The sequence below is a fragment of the Plutella xylostella genome, chromosome 15, assembly GCF_932276165.1.
Source record: "Plutella xylostella chromosome 15, ilPluXylo3.1, whole genome shotgun sequence".
In the NCBI taxonomy this organism is placed as follows: Eukaryota; Metazoa; Arthropoda; class Insecta; order Lepidoptera; family Plutellidae; genus Plutella; species Plutella xylostella.
Genome location: NC_063995.1, coordinates 7,601,766 through 7,621,555, shown reverse-complemented (window position 1 = coordinate 7,621,555; position 19,790 = coordinate 7,601,766). Strand labels below are relative to the sequence as shown.

Sequence of the window (19,790 nt, the reverse complement as noted above, 5' to 3'; positions counted from 1 at the left end):
TTTTATTTACTATTATATCATGAAACGTAACAATGTCTTTGACATTTTTATTAGAAGACAATAGATTTAGGTTGACTCGGCGCTGGCGGTCGTCAGGTCGCTCCCCGGGGCCCCTACTGACCTCCCCTCTCTTTACTTTTCCTTTCTGTCTCTGAATCCAATATATCATGCCGTCGATATCCATAAAACTAGTACAAAAAGAAGAAAAACTATAAAAGATGATAATACAAAAATACGAACTGCGATTTATCATGAAAATACGAAAATTTGTCACGGAAAAAGTATCATTACAGCACAAAGGGAGATGTCGCTGTCGTGAATGGGACCGGGGGCATGCTAATCGGACAGTTTTCCGAGGAAACACAGGATTATGGCGTCTCATCAAATAAACGCGTGTTGGCGATGTTGACGTATGAATGTAATAAAACAAAAAGTGTTTTACATTGTAGTGGCGATGGCGGCCGCGGCTGCACAATGGCAGCCATCCACTTAAGTACGGTCCGGCGGCGGCGGCGGCGGCGGCGGGGAGCGCCGGAACGAAGTCTCCCAACTGGCGTAATAAGCATCCGCGCCCAAACAAAGACATTTTCCGTTCCGAGCAGCCGGAAACATTACATTCAAATTATGTATTTTGAATGGCCAACATTTTAACGTGCTTACAGGGAAAAATAAAAACGTTATGTAAATTCAACTCATAAGCTGCGCTGCGTTGGGAAGGATAAATACAATGTTCTTATGTATATCCCCAAACAGGACTTGTTACGTAATTCTGGAATCGGTCGGAAGCACGTCGTGTCTCATATGGGAACGCTTACGTAGGTCGTGGTTGCTTGTGGTAGTGGTCCCGAGGGCCGCCGGCCGGCCGTGTCCTGGAGGGTTACTCTATGCTGACGAAAAACGATCGAAAAAGAGCTGTCGTGCAATCGGCCCTACAACAACGAGATAGAGTCGGGGTTCACGCAGCTGCGCTCCGAAACTTAGTTTTTCGTCATATAGAGTGACCCCCAGGTACCAGCGACAATCTCACATCGTCTGCGGTAGCGCGGCTCGTTACGCGGGTCGGCGTCCCCGGGGACCTCACGGTTCAACCCCATTTGTTACACGACGACCACGTTAAACTGCCCTCCGTTTTCGGAGAAGCGGATATTGTCTACGTTCATACTGAAATTTCGTAAGATTTTTCGTCTATGTAGCATTCTCTTTGATACATGCATGCTTTGTTTATTTACGGAAGCGTCTTGTACGACCGTTTGTGGCTCATCACTCACAGTTATCAATGGCCGAGCCACACAAGGAATGTTGTCTAAAACAAAGACTTGGACAGAGGGAAACCATAAACCATCAGTCGGCACCCGGTTGCGCCACAATCCTTAAATCTGTTGGCCTAGAAAAACAAACATTTGCCCTGCGAGAGTGGAGAGAGACATTCGTGAGGGCTGTCGATGTCGATACATATTCAAATATTCATGAACTATTTGTAAATGTAGCTGAAATACCTATAGGTGGAGAGGCCATTTCGTGATGTGAATGTCGTCAATATCAATACTGTTCCTAATTACATTGTAATGCCAAATATTTCTCTTCTACTTAAACATTTTATTTTCTTACAGTTTTTATGAAAAAAAACTACACATTGGCGAGCTGACAGCCCTATTACTCAATAGGAGCCAAACACAGCATCTGTCGGCGAGGCGGCCGCCGCATCCAAAACAATCGCGTCCCAGGCAGCGTCTCTCCACACTTCGCTTTTTATTCTCGTCGACCTTGCGAGTTCACTCACAACGTCCACGTGCCCACTCGCTGAGCCGACTGCAATCGAAGCTTTTAACAAACAACTCGTCACTCGAAATTGAATAGTCATGTCGGCGAGAGCGTCAATGTGCCTATTTTTGCGAGACGGAAAAGAGTCGATCGAGTTAAATCAGAAGCACGGCAATGTGGCGCAGCTTAATTGTGAAAATCAACAGCGGAACCGATTGATTCAATTGGCTCGGAGCCGCCGCCGCCGCCGCCCGGCAGACGGAGGATCCGACGGAGGGAAGTGGCCGAATTAATTAAGCGTGTGTATCCGTGCATGCGACCGGGACTGTATGGCCAATAACGATACAAGCCGCCAGGATTCATGCGGAAGCGGAATAGAGGGCTGTAATGAACAACGGTATTGTCCGCCGGTGTATCGAGCACTGCAGCTTGTTCCACGAACTGCTATTGTAACATCCTAATAGGATGAGGCATTTCTGCTATCTGTATGCTTTTTAGCCATCCATTTTGTTTAACTGGCTATAGAATGACACCAATGTAAATCTCGTCAATCAAACAGGAATTGGCCACAGCAAAAACCAATTGGTCACCATTATTGCCTCGGGAGCCAGCTTGGATACGTCTGACAGAGGAAATTGAAATGGCGCTATGTAATTGAATGTTCCAATGAACCGCAGCCGGCAAGTTCATGACCGCGAGCGATTCATCAGAATTGATTCATGTCACAGAGACGACGCGTCCACGGGCCTTTCTCACAGCAATCGTCGCCTGCGCATGCCCCGCCATGCCTGGAGCCTCGCCTTGTAAGGCGCCTCGCCTACAGACACCGCCTATACAGCCGAGCTGATAGCCAACCGACATCGCACAAAGACTCAGTGCGAGCCGAATGTGCATAAAATTTACATCAATAGTCCCGCGAAACGTAATTGTGGAGAATACACTTTGTGAGGGAACCGGCGGAATAAGCAACTCGAATTGAAACAATGGCTCTATTACGAAACCATTTTCTGCCGATAATGTCCTATTGTTGCCGAAAGTTAGCTACACTCGGACAACTAAATTATGCTCGATATGTGTGATATAATCGTGGGCTTGAGGTAGGTACTTATCAATGATTGCTGATCGCATTTACAAGTGATCTACTCCGAACAATAAAGTCAATATGCACTGCTAAGTATTGGAAGAGCAAATTTAATGGAGCGGGATTTTACAATAGCGACCTCGCATCGCATTTTCCGTATTTATACAAGTACGCATACAAAAGGCCCTATTAACTGTAACAAGTTCACCGGGCGCTGTTTACCGACACGAGTTTTGTACAAACAAGGATTACCATCGTGATGAGCAAATTCACATTTCCTCCGATCTGCCGGTGATATTGTATACGTACTCCCGAGACACTACAGCTCGGTGTATCACGGGGGTTGTCTCCGCATGACGTGACAAATTGTCCAATCCCGCAGTCCGCTTATAGATCGCCGGCCGCCGCACGCCGATTTGTGAACATTCTTATTCATTGCAATTTATTTCAAACGCCGCCTTGCGAGATTTATATCGGCCCTGTATTGGGGCGGCCCTCACGCGAGCTGACGCGGGAAAACCAATTTTGTGTCGGCCTTAGCGCCACCGCGCCGCCTCTCACCCCGAGGACGCGTATAACCGCCATTTATACACTTCCACATCTCTCTATCAGAATTCATTTTGGTAGTGCCGCGCGGTACGAATGAGAAGTTATTGGATATCTAACAATTTATTGCCACCTGCCGAGAATTGATGAGTTTGTCAATAACGGTGGTGGCGATACTAATAACATTCGATTGCCACTGCGCTCGTGGTAAGTGTTGGCATTCCCACGCGTCGAATATTCCGACTACACCGTAGCAAATTACGATCGGATAGCGAAACTAGACAACGCGTCAGTGAGCAGAGCAATTAGCTGCACAATTAGTGCAATTGTCGTTAATTTATAGCGGAGGAGCGTCGACAGCCACGCGGCACAACGGGGAAATGGCGCGCAGGCATTAAATCATTTAAATGTTCGCGAGCCGACAAGAATTGAACCCCTTGACGTCCATCAGCGGACAACTGGACGTGTCAGCGGCGGACACTGAGCAATGGCCGCCCGCGCTGGGTGGCATCATGACCATAAACCACTCGCGTTACACTACTCGTACAATTAGTTTTAGAACGTTTTCATTAAGCGCATCTGTCTTGTCAGTGTCACATTGTTCCCAATATTTATCGGCAGTTTGTGAACGCAAATATTCCACAAAGGAAGCAACGCGCGTCTAATTGAGCTCGGACATAAATTCTCATTACGTGAATATTTAGCAGATCTGCGGTCTGTCATTTCAATTAAAACTCTGCTTTTTGTCTAGTGCACGACACAAGTTGGTATTGTAATGATAATTATATAAATTTGTCTATTCAATAGGGCATGGTACAAGACAGTATGACTGGTATTAGTCATAAGGTGGGCCTTGACAAGTTACTACGGCCACATGTGTTTCTAAAGCTGGGCCTAATCATAAACTGTCCGAAGCCGAACTAAAACTAACTATTTCAATCTAGTTATGAGTAGGGAACTGGGAACTGGGGAGCATCCCGTACACAACACAAGTTTGTTAAATTTTCAACTCTGTCCGTAGCACATAAGATAGTGTTTTAGCATATTTTAGAGATGAATTTTCGGCTGTCACACCCTCGTTACCGCGTGAAGGAGATAATAAACATACATAAGTCACTTCTAGTTGTTTTTATACAACAAGTTAACGACAAAACTATTTCTAGTCCAGTGACTAGAAATAGTTACGTTACGACACCGTTACGTTAACGTAAGCATTTTAACTGTAAAATGCTTACGTTAACGTAACGGTGGTGGTTAACTCTTTTACCAAAACAAAACCAATTAAATATCTTTGGCAAAGAGGCAACAATAGAAAGATGAAAACAAAGGCGGCGGCGGGCTCTTCCTTCCGGACATGAGTCAGGGAATTTGTTCCGCTACGGGTATCATATAAAATACAAACAAAACAATGTATTAATTTACGGCTCGACTCGACCGACCGGCGCCGCCGTCCAGTTTACACGGACACCTGGACGCGGGACCAACAGACGACTCCTGTAGTACTGGGGCACTGCAGTCCAAAGTGCCAAATTAAATTGGCTAGATAGTACATACTGACCGACTAAAATGCAGCTAAAAGGTTGAAGACCGATTAATTTTGTATTTGGTTTGTTTGCCGTCGTCGGAATAAAATAGGAGTTTTACGTAATCAGATTACGCGCTAAGAGGATTGGGGGCCGATCAGTATGAGTTAGTGATATTTAATTAGATTGCCGACTGTTATATTTATTTCAACAGCTAATTTATTTTTATATATCCTTTGAAAAAAATAAGCAGTGCGGTGTATTTTAAATTAAAATATGATATTTTTTATATATAGGTGTCCAAGCTGATCATACTGTGTGATCCGATCGGAAGGATCGTGTCTCCGTCCCGTATTCAGATGGCTCGTCAAAATAGTCGCATCAGACATCGCATGCAGGCCACGCGGGCTCGTGACAGCATTTCAATAACCTGTTACATTGAACGGAGCACGAGAGCTGAATCTATTAGCTAACTACAATAGGGAAACTGTACACCGAATACCTAAGTTTGATTTTATTTATTGCTATTTAAATTTAACATTTGGACACGTTTGTTATATCATGTTTGTGGAAGGTATCCCATTTAATGTTTGCGTTGAAAATAAAAGCTAAATAATCTGTCAATACTTATCAGAATATGTATTTGTGCGAATCGAAAATTGGCCGGTAAAATACTCATTTCGGACCGCGCTTCATTTGGTTTAAAACTACAACGAGTTTCCGCACTAATGAGGCGCACGTGAATGAAAAACGAATTCACTCATAACGAGCAACTGCGCTGAAAGCGTAAACAACATTCGCCAAATTAAATCCCGACTGTGAAATTCAATAAGCATTTAAATAAATCCTCTGAAGTTCATTTTTACAATGGCGAATCTATCAATCACAAATATTAATTTCGCTAAAATATTACGATTACTTAATATGTCTATGATAATTCAGGTAGGTATGCATTGAATACGTTTATACAAATATGTGAGTCTCTATTTAATGTCGACATAAGCTTAAAGTTCAAATATTGCAACTCGGCATAAAACTCTTGATAAAATCACAAGATCAAAATATGTTTGTGTCAATTGTTTTTCTTTTTTGTTTCAGAAATGCGCCAGCTATTATAGCTAAGTGCGCGTAAGAGCCAGCTCAGCCAACGAAACAGGTGATCCCAATAATCCTCGTAATAAATCGCGTCACAAATCTGGTACACAACTGAAACAGCTGCTGCAAGCGGCTTTGGGAAACTAAACAACCCTCATATTCGTAATGACAATTATTAATTACATTGGTCTTGACAACTGACAATTACGCTTTAGCTGAATTTGAAAATTGTTGTGCGATTTCCGAATCTGACAGCTGTTTACCGTGCAAAATAATTTTAATCACATCAAAATTCCTGTGTCTGCCGAAATAATTGTACATCAGAATGCGGCTCCCGTGTTGTCAGCAAGATGCCAGACCACCCCCGTAATTTTAACTCTTTACAACTCTAGTGACAAGCAATGAAGGATTGGAGAACTCTATATTAAGCATCTAATTACGATAAGCTACGTCGCGGGCGCGGAGGGGAGATAATTTCATTTTAATTTATGTGCAGTGATAACGACCGGAGCCGTGACAGACGGCAACCGGAGGCACTTGTGGATGTGACAAATTACTAATGTGCAGCGAGCGCGGCCCCGCAGTGCACTCGACATGCAAGTAAGGGAGGAACCAACGCTTGCAGACTATGCTTAAACTTCATACGACGTGTATCTGTATTACTAGAAATTTGAATTTATCAGATTGGACAACCTCCCAAATATACGAGTTCTGGTGACATTTCATAAGACACAAGATGGTGACAGATAGGAATCTCAACTATATAGCCGTGATGATAATTTGATAAGTGACAGCTAAATCCAAAATTGGGCACAGTTTACTACTCGCCGGTAGGTAAGTGGCCGATGTGAGATAACACGGAGACATAACTGTAACAATGGCAAGGGTGCGAGGCCAGAAAGGTCGTAACACAAACAAACCATGGAGACCCCTGGAATGGTCGGAGCGATAAAACTCAACCCATCACTGAATGGAATACTCTCGTGAGGAGCACCGCCATTTACGCCAACGATATTATTATTCAAAGTAGAACCCAATGACATTCCTCTCGTCGTTAAAAGTAATATTTTTGTGAAAACTGGTAATATTATTATACTTACCCACGTTAATCACATTATGTAATATCATATTATAAGATGTGACAACAAACAAATTGAACAGCATTAGCGTGATAGATTATATTAAACATAAATGTAACCTTAGAAGAAAACATTACAGAAAATGAGAAAATTATTTATTAAATTAGGTGTCAGTTAAACATAATCCACCTTACAAACACAGATTAATATCACAGAGCCATTACACTCGGCAAGAAACTCATAAATAAATTTAAATAAAACATTTTGTTACAAACGGGGTCGCCTGCATAAACATTCTGTGTAGCCGGCCTTCGTACTCCCATTCAACGAGATCTTAATCTGACGTTTATCCTATATTAAGAAAAGTAATACCCACTGGGCTTACCGGTTAATAGGGCTTCTTCCCTTTAAGGGGAACATTACATTCAAACCTGTAGCTCGCTAGATTAATACCGAGCAAACAGCGTAATCACGGTAATCTCTCTTTTAAGAGGTACAGGTTGTCAAATATGGGATGGGCACGGTCTGTGCGCCCGACACGACTTGGGAGGTCCGAACATCCCAGCCCAAATTAATAGCTTACAGGAATAACCCGGCGATAGATAATAATGCCACCTCCTTGAAGCCGTGAGAAAGGGATTGTTTTAACAAGAGCTATGTGTAAAGGTCTCCCCTTTGAAGTCTCCTCGAAAAGCTCTTGAGCTATGTACGAGCGTGTACCGATGTGTGGAGGATCATCGCCGAGCCTCTTGACACAATGCTCAGTTACATCGATGTGTTCAATCACTGGACGTGAATAAATTAAGTAATTCACATGAACATTCAATGGGAGGAGTGGTTGAATGGATCGTTATGTTGTCACACTTTTATCTGTTTACAAAACTTCAAGTGATGCTTGTATTTTCTTTATCAGATAAGTATGCAAATAGATAACGATTATTTGTTATGTAATATTGTTTATTATTGTATTTTTTACTATAGAAAATTTTACCTCTATTTAGTAAAATATAGCATGAGTCCAATGACAGCTGTGAAATAGGTTATTTAACAAAATAAATAACAAAAACAGGGGAGAAAAGTTTAAAGTTTAGTATGTCCTCACCTATATAAAACTGTCTTATACAACGAAAGCCTTTGTGTAAACAATTTGCCATTGTACACGGGAGTATTCAATATAACACAAACACGTATTTCAATTCTGAATCAATTAAAAAGCCAAGCGATCATAACGAGTCCGAACGGATATCGTTCACCGTCGCGCGCCACCTATTTGGTAGCGCGCGGGTTCGAAACAGATCAATTTACGACCGACACTCGGCGCATAATAATGTGACCGTAACGACTATTACACCACGGAACTAATAAAATGCTCGCAGCACAATCTGACAACACCGCGAGTCCATGATAAGTAGGTAGTTGAATACTATAATATTAATAATGTTTCAAGTGACTAGGTTTCTATTCTAAAATATTTTAAATTGTACCAAAGCAAAATACATTTTGTATTTACTGTTTTTGTCCCTTTGCCGACAAACAATGCCACATGTCAAAAGACCTAAGTAAATACAACTAACAAAAACACTAGCGTTTGTTGTTCTGTGGATGAAGTGAACAAAGGGAGAGTGATGCGTAAATACAAAATTATTTAGATGAACGGAAAATTATTTTTCAATATAAATGGCAAATCAATTCTATTCCAATCAAGAATTCTGGCCACGAAAATCGAAACAAAACAGAATGATCGTCAAGGGCGTCGGACAATAGTCAGGGGAAGTAATTTGCATGGGCGGAGCGCACATTCGGCACATTTGCATGGCGGACCGAGGACCCCCGGCGCCGCTCTGATGTAATCTATGTCTTTGCTTGAGACAACGATTCATATTCAAATTTGGAACCCAGAAATTGTAGTTCCGCAATTTAATTTATTACTTTACACAATGGTAATGATAAAACAACTCCTTGACGCCTGCTATGTGACTGGCCTGCATGATTTCAGGCGACAGAGCTTGTGGGAAGATTTAACTAATTATGTCTGCTTTGTTAAAAGGAAAACAGCAACAGAGAATTTCAAACAAACGTAGCGTACTTACTTCCAGCCGGTAGAGTATCTTGAAAACAGCCATATTTCGTTGCTGTGAGGCCGAAAACAGTGACATCGCTTTCGTGCTCGCTGGCAGTTACACGGGCGCTGCAAATAAAAAAAAAACTTGATTCATTTATAGGACTTGTGCGGACTACGGAGAAGTTACATAGATGTAAGTATATGCTAGAAAACCTTGTTAATTAATCGTCATTAAATTTGGAACAGACTTTATTAAGACATAAATAATAAAATTTATATCCTGCATTGATTTTTATCAGTACAATAACGAAAATAAATTCAGCAACGTGCTGTATTTTGAACACAGTCTTTTTAACAAGAACTAGCTTGTTAACCAAGCTGAACGCTTTCACTCCAGTTCATTCACTCAGTCGACTTTTCGCTTGCATATAAACTAACAGAGATTCAATTTCCCGATCGGGTTGCAGTGCCGACATGATGCATGGTCACATACAGGGGGGGACTTTGTTCGAGCAGTCAGAAGTGGGTCAGGAGACAGGACGTCCGGTGTGGACGTTAAGTTGCGGCGAATATTGGGAATTCAACGGATATTTGGCCGCTGCGCTGGTATAGAATGTGTTACCTGGCCAGATGAATAAAATTGAGATTTAGATATTAGAAGTTTTTTTTACACAAAGAACAATCTTCTTGGTAATGGATATGACAATCTTATTGTCGTATGGATTGTATTCACTTTTATATTAATTGTGGGGTGAAAGAAAGGGCCTCCTCGAGTGACGTTTCAACTGTCCCGAAGCCCGTAAAAGATAAAAGCACCTACATTTTCCAACATATACTTACAACACCCTAAATACTGCGGGATAATTTCAACTAAGAGCCTGATAGGATCTTTTCAGAGAAGCAGGACGGATATCCGCCGAGTACAATTGCCACTTGGAGCGATAGTTGAGCGCAGGCAGTGGACTCCAGAAATAACACGACTGATCGCACAAAATGATTGGACACACGTTAGCAACAGTTCCAAGTTACCCGATACCTCTCATGTATATCAAGCTATATACCTACATTTAGGGACCTACTACATTTTCCAGCTCGCTTCCACCGTCAGATAAAGATAATGATAAAGATAACTCATCGCTAAGTAAACGAGGGGCATCAAAAAGCCGGAGCAATGGAAAGAGGAAGTAATTTCCACGGATGAAGGGGCAAAAGCTTTTGTATTAAATGGGATCGATTTGAACTTGGCGTTATTTTTTTCATCTTTTGTTTTGCACCGTGTACTTTTAGTAAACAAAAATAAAAGTGAGAATTTTAAAATACGAACAGTACGAAACTATAAATGTTAACAGTTAGACCCAAACTATTAAACCTACAGGGTGTTGAATACGTGGTGTTGTATTGTAACGTAGCCGAGTCAAAAATATACTACTCGAATTGAAAAACCATATGACCGCAAACTAAATGTCATCCATTCTATCAGCTGATAGAATAGCCACACAAATTACATATCCCCATAAGTACAAATTTGTCCAACATTGGCCTGTAATAAATTTACATCTTAAAATGGAAAAAAACTTAGTAAAAATATTCACTTACCCGGTACAGTAATGTACAAAGTTGTAGGTATATAAAAAAATCATGAAAGGTGAAACATGAAAACAAAAACCTTCCGTTTAGAAACAAAGCATTTTAAGACGACATACACATAATTAAAGTTGGGAGCTGTACACAATGAAAAACATTTATTATGTTCCCGGCTGGCATTGCTTTAGAAAATGTTACTGTTCCCCAGAACTTTCTAGACGAGTTTAAATAAAACAACAAGTTAATATCTTCTTTTTGTCTGCTGCTTTGTTTAACTCCATACTTAAAAAAAACAAATGTGGAACAGCAGGATATTTTTTGGAACACCCCAGCTAATTAATTTAGTGGCATATTATACGTGAAGGTGGGAAGTATCTCTAAACTTTTATAAGCAATACTTACGTATAAAAAAATATAACTGTCGATTAATCAGAAACTTCTGCATCTGCATTCTGCATGCAAAAAGCTGTGAGTATTTAAGTTTGCACTAGTTTGCTGTAGTTTATTCAGTTGTAGGAGAACAGTAGCCAAGATCTCAGCACTTTGTTTTCTTCTAGGTAGAACAGAAAATAGAGATCAAACAAAACTACAATTTCGCTTTCTCAAAGTACAATCCTGGATGCGATTTCCTTCAGCAATATGTTGTAATTCTATTAAGTTTATATCAGCCGAGACCCGCGCAGCAATATCCGTAATAGGGAAACAACCGCACCCAATCCGGTGCGCGAAGTTAATTTTAAACATTCAGATACCCACATCCCCACTCGCAATTACGTACTACTGAGCGTTGGCTGATCTGATTAGCAGCAGACACTAACCACTTAGGTAATGGTAAATTAACCAATACATAAATAATCAATATGAAGAAATGGATTCTGATTGCAAGTCATTGGCATATCGAATCATTCCATATGTTTTGGTGTTACTTTTTCTATTATACTCCTACTTATAATTTAGATAGAGACTTCATTTGTTATCATGTTTGAAATTTGAAATTTACTAATTAGCTATTGCATAGATAATCTTAGTATATTCCATACATAAAGTGTTCGATAATTACATACAATTTTCACTTTACCATGATCAGATGGGAATCCGGAGCTTCTCGGCAGTTTGGGTAATTCATATAATAAGTGATTGCGATAAGACCAGAAGATCAGTTGGGAATTCAGAGCTTCTCGGCGGTTTCCAAAACTACCGAACCGTTAAAATATTTACAATGCGGTTGAAAACACTAGGCCTTGTGGAACCCTCGGCGGCGGCTATTTAACTTTACACGACGTACGTTCGTAAGCCTGTAACTTCAGTTTAAGTCGACGGAAGTGTACGATGCGGAAACCTTCCGATGGAATCCGGAGAAGTGGCGTGCAATAGAAGTGGCAAATGCGCAGTGTTGGACACACTTGCTGTGACGATGACTGCGACTTCGTACTATACACACTATACAGGTGTAGCAAAAGTTGGTGGTCCACTCATCCTCTACCCACTTTTCCAATTTTAGGGTACATTAACATTTAGTAAAATATTTTTATTTAAAAGTGTGGCAATTATTATATCCGGCCAGTATACCTATTTTACGCGGACGGACACATCACAACACTGGACTCTGAGATCACAGACCACCTCGATGTCTGACACTACATCACTCTGTACTGCATTATCAATTATCATCCAGATAACCTGACTTCTTGACCCTGAGCTTCACTACAGACATGGCTGTTGCTTGACTTTTAGGTAAAAAAATATATCTACACTCTGGTGGTCTAAATACTAAGAAGTCGTCGCGTGTGAATAATGGCTGACTTTATTGTGATTTGATAAAATAATTTTATAATAAACCTCTTCATCGGAATGTTTTATTTGGATGTCTTCGGGAATACGGGAGACGAAATACATAGAGGTATTTGTTGCGACGAATTTCTATTATTCATTATTATTCGGAAATATTTTCTACTTATTTATCTATTCTTTGATAAAATACAGAATTTGTTTCCGTTACGTCCATAGGTAATATCACAATACACAGAAACGTTAAACTTATAGGAACTCTCTTTTTTCATCGGGGGCTAAAAATGGCATGGTTCATGGAACGAAAGGACTCAGCTCACTTAGCTAAACGATATTACGGAGTTTCTATCAATAACATGAACATAATTTAGTATAGGTAATAACGATACACGGCACAAATTCCTATTGGGACGAGCCAATATCTTCCCGCGCCACTGGGAAATATTTCATTGAAAGTAGAAATAACATTATGTAAAAGAGCGCTCGCGATCGCCTTTCTATTTCATAGATGGGTTTAGATATACGCCAATCGTTTGCCCATTCCCGGCCCCCGATACTTTTTATATTAAAAATCCAATTTACCGAGAAGTCATAGAAAAAGGGAAATAAAACTCGTGATAATAGAAGCAATAACCGAGTGAGCCGGCGCGGCGACTGAGTGACTCGTGTTTAACGAGGACATTTAGAAACGGGCTGAAATACTTTTGTTCTTCATAAATTTCCCGCCCCGTAAACGTCTATGAAAATTTAACGCGTATTAGTGGCGCACGCGAGCCGCGGGACCTCGCTGCTTGCATGAGCAGAAAGCCATTTTGTGTCCTTTCATTTCCACAAGCATTAATTTTCCACAACCGACGAAGACGTAACTAAAGGCTCTGTAGTGCCTAATTCAGCATCAGCGGCACAATTATCCCCGCATGTACCAGGGCCACAAAGGACCCGCGGAGCTACATACATGACGCAACATTTTCCTTTGAGCTCCTCTCTTCCATCGGTGCCAGCTTGTTATAAGCTCTGCAGCACGCACTTCCCGCTGAAACGTCGGGGAAAGATTTTTCATGTAGATTTCAACGTTAACGTAAAGACGGATTCGTCCTTTGACTTCCTTGATCCCGGTTGATGGGTCGCCGGGACGCGGGTGAGCGCCTACGCGATCATGTTACGTACATAAAACACACTTACACGTGGTACACGTATTTGATTTTGCTTAACCCAATTTCCGTACCTTTTTGAAACAAATACGCCAGAACTCACCTTAAGATCGAGATCCATGACGAGATGTTTCCCGAAGGACGTGCCGCCGGTCTTCTGTATGTGCAGGAAGACCATGACGTCGTGCGCGTCCAGGTCGAAGCGGAAGTCGTCGTGCAGCACCTCGTCGTACGACAGGCCCGGCTGCGCGATCACGTCGGGCAGCGGCCGGCCCGGCGCCTCCGCGTAGCTCAGCGCCAGCGCCGCCTCCGCCACGCGCTCGCGCGGCGCCGCGCACACCTGCAACCAGACATACACACGTTATCCTGATCTCTCACTTAGCCTGCAACCGGACATTCACTAGTTATCAATGATTTCAAAACATTTTACCTAAAGAAAATGGCACCCGCGCGCTGGCCCCATTTCAAACAAATTATGACAGATATATGGTATTTTCAGGCCAGTGCACGGGTATAATTTTCATGAGCGGTTGGCCCGGTCCTTACGCTAGTAATACATTATATATAGGTAAGTCAATGCCTGTTATCCTGATCTCTCACTTGTTTTCTGCAAGTCCTGCAACCTCACGCAACGCACCTCGTTTGTCAGTGTCAGCGGCTAATTGAACGGTGTACGTGATATCATTTGGAGGAGCGGACTTCAGTTACGTTATGAAGAGGGTGAAGGGCGTTTTGAGAGGTTACGTGTGTTCATTTTTATACATTAAGTTGGAAAATTAGTGCTGTGGAAAATACTACATGGTTGGTTTAGAATAGCAGACACCTTTCGGCCTCGTAAGTAAACTATCAAATGGATTCATTGTACTAGGATATAATAAGAAGATACATACATATTATCAGTTATCAGTCAACTACTTTAAGACATACTAATCTACTCTACATACCTAACAACTTATACATACTATGTAAGTAATGCAACCAACATAAGAATCACAAAAATAGCTGTTCCATACATTTGTAGAGTAGTTTTTCTCACTTTACTTTGGAAATGGAACAGCTGGCTACTGATGATTTGAAAGAAACGGCAAATGAGTTAATAATAATAATTGATTAGTGACATTGGAGCAGTTCTGAAGCAGCCCCGGAGGCCGACCTTGGCCGCCCCTGTTCCGCGCCAATAGTTTATTTCAAACTAGAAATAGGGTTGACACGCAACTACCTAAGCGTCACTTGACATAAAATCGATTTTCTGATTTTATAGCAGTTTAGATACGGAAGTTCTGCTGAACTTTGAATTTAAAGTAGTTATACTCATATTCTTAAGGATGGCCAAATTCGCAAGTGAAACCCATAAGTACTTACTTGTAAGTTAAAAGTAAGTTAAGTGTTACAAGTTGTAACAGACCACCCCTTACCGTTTAGGTGATAATGATAAGCACTCATCAATTTAGTAGGACTAACACCGTGATGATAGGATTGGTCAGTCAAAGCAGCAGTTGCTGACTGCCCAGGCTGCGCCGGGCGTAAATAATAAACAGGAGTGCACTCTCTCTAGAATTACCATAGAATAACAAGTACAGTAGTACTCGTCATTTTATGCTCTGTAGTGACGAAAAACGAACGAATGAGAGCTGTCGTGTAATCACCAAGTTTAATACAATAAGAAAGAGTCGTGGCTCGCGCAGCAATTCTCCAAAATTTAGTTTTTCGTCATATAGAGTGACCCCCCAGTTGGTGTTGGTAAGTACGTCACTCGCCTAAGCTACAGTCTATGGTGTTAAGTATCCGCACGACCAAAATTATTAATTAGTTGTTAACTTTATTGGCAGGGATTTTTATGGGAACAGCCGGTAGCCCTAGACTTCATCCCCTATTAAAAGAGCCTCAGTGAAATCGAGGGGAGCTATGGATAAATATTTCAACAACGCTCTTGAGCTATAGCTATTATGTTTTCGAAAGATTAATTATTATTGTGTGCAGTACGAACAGCTGTTTATAAGAAAAAAAAAACAATAAATTTTGATAAAGCCTTACGGACTCCAGAATTAAATGCATATAAAACAAATAATTTGTTGTTTTTATTTTAGCTAAACAATCCACAGTAGAATTTCATTTAAAACTCCAGAGCGAGATGGCGCGCCATTTGTCATAATCAAGGCAATAATAAAGGACTTCGTTAAACGTCGAGTGTTTTTCTCTGAGGAATGATTAATTTGCACAATCTACAATACAAATGCCAAATAACATCGCCATTGGAGGCAAATGAAAGACGTTTTCCCGCCCGAAAGTACTAACAATAATTCTGTTGTGTGGGAGCGGTTACATTTACTGCGTTGGGGGTGAGCAGTAATGTGAAGATATATACAATGGTGTTTATTAATATTATGATGGTCTGTCCATCAGTCTTGTCCTACATAAACTAAGAATGTAAGGACTGACGAGTGTTGTAAGTGTGAGAAGTTTTTCTCTTGTATCAATATCAATCAAAGACCATTTTACAGACTGTTTTTACTGTTTATTTAGGTAACTTGTAAATAAAAAAGATTACTTATACAAACTATCACACTGTTGTACATAGTCCTCCTTTTCATCCAAAGAGTTTCAAATAATTTTGAAAATACATAAATACGAATGCGGCGATATGGTTCGCAACCTATCACGTGAGTACAAATGTGCTGCGAAATGTGGGTGGCTCGCTTTGTAAACCACCTCTGACTACCCCTTCGGGGATTACAGCCGTGAGTGCATAATTGTATGTATAAATACGAATCTTATAAAAAAATCTAGTCGAACCGAAACCGCGCGCAAGAGCCAGTAAGCAGAGTAATCGTCGAGAGAAGAGAATATTTTTAATATTCTTACGCTTAGCCCGCCCCCCTTTGGGTTAAGAGGGGTGAGGGCTGAGGGCCGCCTTGTTTGTTCACTTAATGAAGTGGGATGCCCTCCGTTCCGTATCTTTTGCATTCAGATCTGTAATAATCGAAATTCATGTTTCGAATTGAAGCGGTAGGTTGGGCGGCGATTAGGGTTTGTTGCTTAAATTAATGACAGGGTTTTAAATTGTATATTGTTAACTATGGATGTAGTTTCTCATTTTGATACTAAAACATAGGAATAATCTGTATTTAAAATAAACCGTAACACTTGTTTCGTCGGCCGAAACTGGTTTGTTACATAGGCAGAACAAAATATTAAAAAAATACATAGCTATAAAAAGTAACCTGACAAACAAAGTAAATTCCTTATACCATACCTATGTATTTAATTGCAAAGTCTAGTTCTATACTTGATAGTTTTTTTCTTCAGTCAGCAAGTAAATGAAAAGGTTTTCCACATTGTCTGCGGTTTCAGTTACCCTCGCGCGGTGAAGCGAGAGAAACACGAGCCGGCGCCAGCCACTATCTGTGATCCTGCACCGACCGTGACTCAGCCCTATTTGTTATACATGTTGCATTTATTGTTTTATTACGTCTATTACGTACGTATACTGTACATACATGTACCTATTGCACTTTAACTAACATGAACAGGACATTTATGCACAAATTGTGCGGAGAAATTTACAAGGCGCTTTTCACCGCCGCCTATTGCCTAACATGGAACATAATACGACCGCGGCGGCCTTATTGCCAGCACTGCGGGCACGCTGGCGGTAAAGTCACGCTGTATTTAATGCGAAATGAAACGCGCCAGCCTACAACCGCCGCGGATGTTAATTAAAACTGGAGCTATTTGTATCCCGGATCGCGTGCAAATAGTATTTGGCTTAGTCAGTGATCTGAATCGATAGCGAGCTCCGGCTGGCCAGGTGTTATCCTGCACATTATCGATGCGTGGCGCGCCGCACTCAACACCTACACAGTAAACCACATCTAAAACAGTAAATATAGTCGGGGGACTTGCCTTGCGTTCAACGCATTACGTCGACTGATTGAGGTATAGCGTTGTAAAACTTCAGGATTTGTTTTCAGGTTTTCAAAACGAATGACAGTGAATATGCCAACACCTTTGTCGCCTTCAAAATAACGGAGAGTATTTACTGCTTCACCGTATAATGCACTGTGACAACGCCGCAGCGCCATATGTGGCCGCCGCCGAACCCTCCGCGCGTGCAAACAACGCTATTTTATTCTTTGTCCCACCTTTGTAAGGCGAATTTTAAATGCATGCCCAAAATAGCTGCGGTATTTCGAGTCGAATCGGAGGATGCCTGCCATGTTTCCTGCCTTTCTGGGATCGTCTCATAAATAGTCAATTCCATCGAGTGTACTTATACCGGGTACGATTGACTTTACGCCAGAGTATCAGTATCAGATGTATTATATAGGATGCAGCAATCAATATCATATTTGTCGGATACAAAAGAGTGTTGCCAATGTGGCTAGTGACGGCTGGGATTGCGACAAATGTCTAGTTTATAATGCGAAATAGCCACCCCCGCACCGCCACCCCCGCGCGTCTATATAATTTACTGACGCTACCCGGGGCTATTCTTGCTTGAAGAAATCCAATGGTTTAGTGCAACGAGAAAAAAAACGAGGTTAGCGCAGCAGTTCACTAAAACTTCGTAGGTATTTCATCAAGCAAGAGTCTCCCCGCAGACGCAGGAGGTAGTCGCTAGCGGTCCACCAGCTGACTAATCAGCGGGGTATTGAAAACAGCATGAGTGGTACGAACACTACAAACTTTTTTTTTACTTTTCGGACAATCTTAAATCGTTAATGAAAATGTAGGGGAAAAGTTTTATTAAAAGCAACTCGAGACGCACGCTTCACAGTCGACAAGTTCCTCTGGAGTCCACAAGTTCTAAGTTAGGGCAGAAATCAAAGCCGCAATTTGATGTCAATAAGTTAAAGGGGAGACGGGAGGAATGCTCAACATTCTTTTTATACATTTTCCGCTGAGTGCAAAGAAAATGAAAAGTTAGCTAAGCAGGGAAACGCGCGAAGCTTTTGTAAATAGAAGGAGGATTCATTCTGTCGAAGTTGTATAAGTTATGTGCGTAAAATGGTACTGACTGTATAGTTTTAAAACATAAAATTGTGCATTAAGGAAGCGTGTAACACTAAACATAAGCGGGATCAGTTATTTATTAAGTTTATTAAGTATATGAGCTATTATTTTCCACAGTTGAGAGCAGGCATCATACATAATAAATCATCTCAAATTGTATAAAGAAACTGCTGATGTAGAGCTGACATCGACAAACAAAAAATCTAAGCTAAACTAAAAGTTGATGGAAAGCGTTTCACCAAAGTCATTAATCTCGCGAGAGGTTTTTCAAGTAGCCAAGAAACCACCGAGGGAGCGGCTTCAACACCCGCCATTAGGGTTCCAAAGGGTCAGGATTTATTTGAATCCTGTCAGACATTCTAAAGCTGAACTAATTCCTGCACTGAAACCTAAGTGAATATCAAAGCGTTCGCTCCTTTCAATTCGACAAACATTGAGGAAGCGAAAACTCCCGTAGGACTGCTCTATGTCAGCTATAAATTTCACTGTATACAGGTTGTTTTCCGTTTATTTATTACTCTGCATGTGCTACGTGAAACTGGGCGTGCATGCTCGGTTTCGTGAGTCCAGTACGTAAGTACAGGGTGTCCCATTTGCGAAGTTGAGTATGTCGTATCTGGAACTACTGAACCGATTCAAGAATACAGACAGACCACGTTATAGGTAAAGTACATATAAGCTAATTTGTGTCCTGATATAAGCAAACGAAATCCTTTTAGTCAAAGCGCTGCTGTGAGGGAGAAGTCCAGTGTTCCACAAAAAAACTTCTCAGTTAGTAATGAATTTGCGCACTAAGCATGATAGAGATACCGACCTTTGAAACAGCAGATTTTACGCTGTGGAAATGTTGAATACGTTATCGAGTCAGTCGTTCCTCTAAGGGTAAAGTTATTGTAACCGGCCCAAGTTTTGGAAGTCTATCATTGTTTTTGAAAGTTGGTCAACTTGTTAAGTTTAGTTTGAGTTTCATAGTTAGGGGCATGAACTATCTGGGCAGGGAAAATTTCTGTAACTTCAGCCTCCGTAGCTTAATTGGGCTTTTGGCCACGCATTCTGGAAGGTATACTCAATCAGTGCTTCTGAGGAGTTTAATAAACAGAATATCTA

At 41.2% G+C, this 19,790-nt stretch overlaps 1 protein-coding gene across 1 annotated transcript in view; it reads right to left on the bottom strand.

The window, feature by feature from the left end:
* LOC105386115 (heparan-sulfate 6-O-sulfotransferase 2) overlaps positions 1–19,790 on the bottom strand; it is a 57,791-nt gene that overhangs the window by 35,568 nt on the left and 2,433 nt on the right. The window contains exons 2-3 of the mRNA XM_038108133.2: positions 13,774–14,010; positions 9,176–9,273 (exon numbers count right to left, since the gene is read on the bottom strand). Of these exons, the coding sequence (XP_037964061.1) occupies positions 9,176–9,273; positions 13,774–14,010 (335 nt within the window). The remainder of the gene's footprint in view (positions 1–9,175; positions 9,274–13,773; positions 14,011–19,790) is intronic.